This window comes from Benincasa hispida, chromosome 6 (genome assembly GCF_027475165.1).
Source record: "Benincasa hispida cultivar pf3 chromosome 6, pf3_genome.v1.1, whole genome shotgun sequence".
Taxonomy (NCBI): domain Eukaryota; kingdom Viridiplantae; phylum Streptophyta; class Magnoliopsida; order Cucurbitales; family Cucurbitaceae; genus Benincasa; species Benincasa hispida.
The window spans coordinates 5,779,967-5,787,084 of NC_143483.1; the positions used below are offsets into that span (position 1 = coordinate 5,779,967).

The 7,118-nt window shown below is 33.5% G+C and overlaps 1 protein-coding gene across 1 annotated transcript; it reads left to right on the top strand.

Annotated features, from left to right (window-relative positions):
* Positions 1-5,409: 5,409 nt before the first annotated feature.
* On the top strand, positions 5,410-6,716 carry LOC120080166 (uncharacterized). The gene is made up of 2 exons (XM_039034738.2): positions 5,410-5,624; positions 6,168-6,716. Exons 1-2 carry the CDS (start codon positions 5,549-5,551, stop codon positions 6,410-6,412), a joined length of 321 nt encoding a protein of 106 aa, XP_038890666.1. The 5' UTR covers positions 5,410-5,548; the 3' UTR covers positions 6,413-6,716.
* The last annotated feature ends 402 nt before the right edge of the window (positions 6,717-7,118 follow it).

The window sequence follows — 7,118 nt, forward strand, 5'->3', positions numbered from 1 at the left end:
CTTCTATCCAATTCCTTGCATTAGAACAACTTGTTGCTTCTTCAAAAGTTGTTGGTTCTTGGTCAGTAGAAGCCACAACAATATTTAGAACTAAATTCATAAAGTTCATTTCAGTATATCTTGCTGGAGGGGTAATGGTTCTATTTTGTCTATCCCTGGCTAAGGCATACTGACTCAAGTCTGGATGCTGATTAACAGTCTCTTCTTGTTCCCCTACTTCTTCTTCAACTTATCCTGTGTCACTAGGTAATTTAGGTTCTGTTGGTTGCTCAGTAGTTAACTCCACCTCAATTCTTGTGGTAGATGTCTTAGCTTCATCCTCAAGCCTCTTCTCCTTTTGCATAAATATCTCCTCTTTTCTAAAGGTGATGTCTCTACTAATTATGAACTTCCTCTCTACTGGATGCCACATTTTAAATCCTTTGACTCTCTCTGTAAAGCCTACAAACATGCACTTAGCAGCTCTGACCTTCAACTTTCCCTTATTTTTGTAAACAAACCCTACACAACCAAAAAACTTAAGGTTATCTAGATTAGGAGGATGATTAGTCCACTTCTCTTCAGGAGTAAACAACTCTAGAGATGTGTGAGGGCACCTATTCGAGGTGTAAATAGTGTAGGCTACAGCTTCTGCCCAAAAGTTTTCACTTAGGATAGCATCAGAAAGCAAACATCTTACCCTTTCCATTATAGTTCTGTTTAACCTCTCAGCAACCCCATTCTGTTGAGGTGTGTACTTCACAATCCTATGCCTAGTTATACCATTCTCACTACAGTATTTGTCAAAGTCCTCTTTACAAAATCCAAGCCCATTGTCAGTTCTAAAGTATTTTAACCTTTTAGATGTTTGTGTTTCTATCATAGCTTTCCATTCTTTAAACTTCCCAAAGACTTGGTCCTTAGTTTTAAGGAAGTATATCCAACTCTTCCTAGAAAAAATCATCCATTAAGGTTAGAAAATACCTTAAGCCACTAAAGCTTGGTGTAGAAGATGGTCTCCATAGGTCAGAATGAACATAGTCCATTATTTCTTTAGTGGTATGTTGAGATTTTGTGAAGCTCTGTCTGGTAGCTTTCCGGAAAATACAGTGTTCACAGAAGGAAAGATGCTCATTGATCCCTTTGGGCAGTATACCCTGTTTAGATAGTGATTGCATCCTTTTTGCACTGATATGGGACAATTTTTTGTGCCACAAGTCTGCCTCTGTCAAGTTTGTTGTTGAAATAGTGTAGGCACTAGTCATCATCTCTACTCCTCTTACTATATCGAGATCATTAACTTTTTCACCAACAAAAACTACCTTAAAATCCTTAAGCACTTCTAGGATTCCATCCTTTCCTGTGCACTCACACCCAATGAAGTCAAGCATACTTAGAGATATCAAATTTCTCTTAAGTAAAGGTACATGTCTCACATTTCTAAGAAACTTGATTGATTCATCCTTTAGCTTTAAGGATACTGAACCAACCTCTTTGATTTTGTAGGCTTCATTGTTCCCTATGTACACAGATTCTCTATCCACATCCTTATAGGTATTAAACCAAGGTCTAAAGGGTGTCATATGATAGGTACAGCCAGAGTCTAGTACCCAGACATGCTTCCCAAGAAGACTTATTTGGTTAGTTTTGTTTCTAGTAGAGGCTAAAGCATCAGAATAGAAATAGGACCCTTCAACCATTAAGGCTTCTGGCTATTTCCTTTCTGATCCTTCTCTTTTTTCCTAATTTTTCCGTTTTAAACTGTAGCAATCCCTCATTAAGTGTCCTTTCTTCTTACAATAATACATCTCAATTTGGTTTTTGGTTTATGCTCTTCATCAGACTGATTCTTAGTCCCTTTAGAATGATTTTACTTGTTTTTGCCCTTGACGAATAGCCCTTCTGCACTAGGCTGTTCTTTTCTTTTACTATATGAAGCTCCAACTCCCTAGTTTTCAATTTTGAAATAATGGTATCGGTGGTGATTGACTTTCTGCCAAGGCTCTTGAACTCAAAAACTATCTTTTTAAACTCATCTAGATTGTCTGATAGTATTTTAGCAGAACTCATCTTAAATATGAAGAACTTTTCCCTTAAAAACATCTTGTTAGGCAGATCCTTAGTTGCATAGAAACTTTCCAGCTTGACCCACATTTTGTAAGTCGTGTCTTGATCGATCACCTGTCTCAAAATGCTATCACTGAGATTAGAACTAATGTTTCATAGGCAGTAAGTTTCACTTCTTCCCTTTCTTGAGCAGTTAACGTAGGTGGCAAAGTCAATGGGTCTAAAAGGGCTCTATGAGCTTTCTGCTATCCAAGAATAGCCTTGATTTTGGTCTTCCATAGACCAAAATCACCCTTTCTATCAAACTTTTCTATCTCAAATCTAGCAACAACCATCACTGACCTGGAAAGAATGCTGAGAATGATTTTCTTGAGTATCTTGAAGCTTCAAGAATGCTGATCTTGATGAACTTCAAATGCTCTGATATCAATTTTGTTGGGTTATACTTTCTTGTGTAGGCCCAATTACTCAAGATCAATCCTGAGTTAGTGAAGAAATGGCTAAGGAAAGCTCTATTTCTTCGGGTAAAGCTCTCTTTGTTTTTCTCTCTTATTCGATAAGCACTGCTAAATCCTCGATGTGTGTATACTAGTTACTCAATGAGTTTATGCTCGTTACTCGATGGTTTTTTTCTTCTTTCCTCGATGAGTTTCTGTTCTTTCCTCGATGGAACTCGACGAGTATTAATCTTTACTCGACCCTACTCAATGAGTATTAATCTTTACTCGATGCAACTCGATGAGAGAATTCTTGACTCGTTGCTACTCGATGAGAGAAATTCTTTACTCGTTGCAACTCGATACTCTGAAAACATTGTGATTTGATTATAAGATCGTGTTTTCGTTGATTTACAGATGAAGATTGAAGAAGAAGATAAAGAGAAGAAGAAGGAACGCGCAGAGTTACATGGTTCGGCTAATAAGCCTATGTCCTCGAGAAGATTCTCTTTTTTTCTCACTTGAAGATTGCTTACAGTAGTTGTTGTTTATAGAAAAATAGAAAGTATGATGATTCACTTTTTTTTTTTATTCTGAACAGTGGAATTTATAACACATACCTTCTGACCGTTACAAGATAAATTTTGTTATGTAAACTAAACTAGCTGAAATGGTATTTGAGTCATTGTTTTTACAGAAGAGTAGAGTAAAAAAAAAGAAGAAGAAGAAGAAGAAAACAAAAGAGAGATAGAGAAACATCGGAAAAAACATGGAAGGAATCTATTACCTTTGCCTCTGAAGGATTGTGAAAAAATTTAAGTCTAAATTAGGCAGTATATAGAGCATGGTCGATTCAAGTCCTACTTGAATTTCATCTTTCAAAATCTTCTTAGGATTCTGATTTTGAATTCAAATTGGAAGAGATTTCTTAATTAGATTTAGATTTAAATTAAATTACCAATAAATCAGATTTAAATCTAAATTAGGATTAAATATTTTGAATCAAATTAACTTTTTTATTTTTAGGCTATTATCTCAAATTAAAATTAGGACACATTTTAAATTTTATCTTCGATTCAAATTATCAAGTTCGACTTTTATCCTCAATCTAAGTTTTAAAAAAATTGAGAGTAAAACACACTTATCTCGAATTAAAAATTTGGTCATATTCCAAATTTTATAATCTAAACTTTTATCCCCAAACCAAATTAAATTATGAATAATATCTCAAGTTTATCTCAAATTAAAACTTGGACATAATTCAAATTTTATTCCAAAAGCAAAAAACGAAAGAAATTGAAATTTCATCTCTAAATTCTATTCCAAATTCAAGCCGAGCTTCTTGGATAGAAGTTCAGTCTTGCACTAAAATTCAATTTGAATTGTGTAGAGCCTACATTCGACTTAAATTCAAATCAAAATTTATGTTAAGAAAGGAAAATCAAAACTTGATCTTAAGTTCATGTTTTGATAAGTTGACATAAAAATGTGTGTCAATTACAAAAAAATTCAAATCAAACTTATGTACCAAATCCATAGTTTGATTAAATTGACACATCAAATAGAGTCAAACTCAAAAGAACATATAACTTGTATTTTGACTCAAATTTTATCTTTTTGTTTTTCGGTACTCATCTACCCATACATGTGCATAAATCTCGAAAAAATGGTATTTGTTAAAGGAGAAATTTTTGGACCAATCACAAATTGACACGTCATTTCCTAAATTAATAAGGAAATTACAAATCATCAAATTTGGGATGAATTAAAAGTTGACATGGGTCCCAAATTGAAATTGAAGACATAAATTGGTAGATTCCGATGATGTCACTTATTTTCATCATGATCATTCGATTGAATAAAATGGTTTGGTTCAATATGTTATTTATTTGGGTTAAAGTTCAATTGAACCCAAACATAGATTTAATTTGACCCAAATGTTAAATAGGGCCCAAGTCTAATTAGTTGGGCTCAATGGCCAGGTCCATGGATCAACCATGTCCAAGCTCACAAAGCTCACGAATTTGTGACAGAAAATTCTGCACTCTAGAGAGACCATAGAGAATTCTCCCAACAATCAGAATACTTTTGAAGCTACACACTCCTTGAAGCTCAGAACATAATAAGCATTCAATTTAGAGAGAATAAGAGAATCAAGTACTAGAGATCGAACCACATTTACATCAAATCTATTGAAATGAATTTGTCTGAAAACTTCGTGCGAACAATAAGAAAATAGAATAAAAATATATAAATTTACAAATTTATAAGCAAAACTAATATTGTCAAAGAGTTTATAAAATTTATAAGCAAAATTAATATTGTGAAAAAGTTTATAAAAATAAGAAAAAATGTTTTATGAAAAAATGAGAACGAGAAAAGGAGAAAAGTAGCATTGCCATGTGGCACCATAAAAATGAGCCACATGGTAGTCTGCAGGATCTAGGTATTGCTGACAATGGAGCAGGTTAAGTTTTTCTCTTTTCAAATAACTCACCAAAAAAAAAAAAAAAAAAAAAAATCTTAAACCCCAAAGAAATAAGAAGAGTGAGAATAGCTAGAGCGAGATCCCATCCTATATCAAAATGGTCTATGTCGATAATTTTATGGTGAGCTATGTGATATTTTATTTGAGCCATTTAAAATGGGGCGCAAAAAACTCACAAATTTACCCATAAAATCTTTTAACATTTAACATTGTTGAAACTGAAAAAAATGATCTAACACTTGAGAATTAAATTGTCAACCTAGATACATTCAATTGGTTACTAAAAAGTCAATCTCCTCGTGTGTTCAACTAAAAATAATAAATAAATCAGATTTATTTTTGTTATATCAACATTTATTTATCCTTATTATTATTATAAAGTATTCAACAACGTTATATATAGTTTTGGGTATTTGATTTATTTTAGCTGCCCCTTACCGGTACACCAACTCCCTGAAATCCCCATATAGAAAAGATTTAACGAAAAATCCGCCATTTTCAACCTTCCCCGATTTCCCCCTCAAGAAATTCCGACCAATTCATCCTCCTCGAAGAAGTTGCAGAGATCGGGGAAGAGATGTCCGGATCTCAAAGCTCCAGATCTCTGCAATTCCTCTTCTTCGTTTTTCTTCTCTTTCTCCATTCACTTTCCGGTACAAATCCCACTTTTTCCTTTTTAAATTCTCTGAATTCGATTTCTATTTTCTCTTTTAAACTATTTAGCTAAACCCAGCTGAATTGTTTAAACAGTTGTAGCTATTATGATTGTTCTTTGCTTTTTCTGCTGAAATTTGTCTCAATACTTTATCATTATTGCTTTTGGGGTAACATTATTCTGTTTCGTAATGATTTGGGGAATTGTCTTTTTTAAGATATATGGAAATTTGTACAGAAATGAGCCAAAAGAATGGTGGGTAGAGATGATTCAAGGATTTCATTGTAATTGCTTTGAACATTAATTACTTCAATATCTCAAATACCCCTTTTTGTCTCTTTTTTGTGTATTTGTGTTTCTTGAGGAAGCATTGAGATGTTGATGATTTTATTTCTATATGTTTTTAACTTGTGTGAAAAGGAAAAAGAAACAAAAGAGAAGAAAGACAATGATTTCCAATTTGAATGTGTTTTGTAGACCTGGAGTTTTAGTTGAATGAACAAATGAGGTTTTTTTTGTTTGGTTTTACTTGTCTTTCTAGTGTTGGCAAATGACCATTCAAGTGCTAAAGATGGTGGTAAATCTAAAAAGGACGATGCTCGGAGGAGCCCCTCGATGGTGATCAAGATAATAATCATATGTTTAGGAGTGGTGACTGTCATTGCCTTTTCTGTGATTCTATTCAAGATATGGCAAAAGAAGAAGAGAGAAGAACAACATGCCCGTCTTCTCAAGCTGTTTGAAGATGATGATGAACTCGAAGTCGAACTTGGCCTTCGGGATTGAGCTCTGTGATACTCGTCCTCTATATCCACCTAATTAAGAGGAGGTGCATATTGTGGATTCCATTGCCTTTTGTTTAATGATGTATACAAGCTTTTAGATCTTATCCCAATTTTGTTTTTGGATAAGCTGAGCTGGTTAAATCATAGCAAATTCTTTCTTGTCAATTAGATATGAATAATGTTGTTGCTCCTTCAATCATTCATCTTAGACATGTAACATGTCTATGATCTCTGAGGCATGTCTCAAATCTAAATCATTGTTTAGTGAATTGGTCACATTGGTAAATACATGTTCAATTTTTCTAGGGGGTGGAAAATGGTGGTTGATAATATATGCTGTTGAACTAGCCATGTTCTGAAGAATGAGAAGATTTTCATTTTCAAAATGAAACACCTTGTTCTTCCAATTTATATAAAGTAGTTTAAATCCCTTTCTTAACCGTTTTTGCTGCAAACTTATTCTACACGACCGTATAACCATAGATCGTAAGTCCTGATATTTGTTACTATACATTTCCACCTTTTAAGAACTTTGATTCTGATGCATATGCTTCTTGAAAAGATGAAAACTGAGCAAGACATTTGATTTTGAAGAAAAGTTTTAATTTCACCATTTCAGAATCATTGGTAGTATACAATAGTTATGTAAAATTGTTAGATGACCTTAGTTACCTTTTGATGCAGAGCTAAGAAAGTGTAAAACTATT

Bases quoted from the DNA above. Each gene is read 5' to 3' on its own strand.
- LOC120080166 (XM_039034738.2), top strand. From the start codon at position 5,549: ATGTCCGGATCTCAAAGCTCCAGATCTCTGCAATTCCTCTTCTTCGTT. The intron at 5,625-6,167 runs GTACAAATCCCA...TTGTCTTTCTAG, and splicing joins CTTTCTCCATTCACTTTCCG to TGTTGGCAAATGACCATTCA.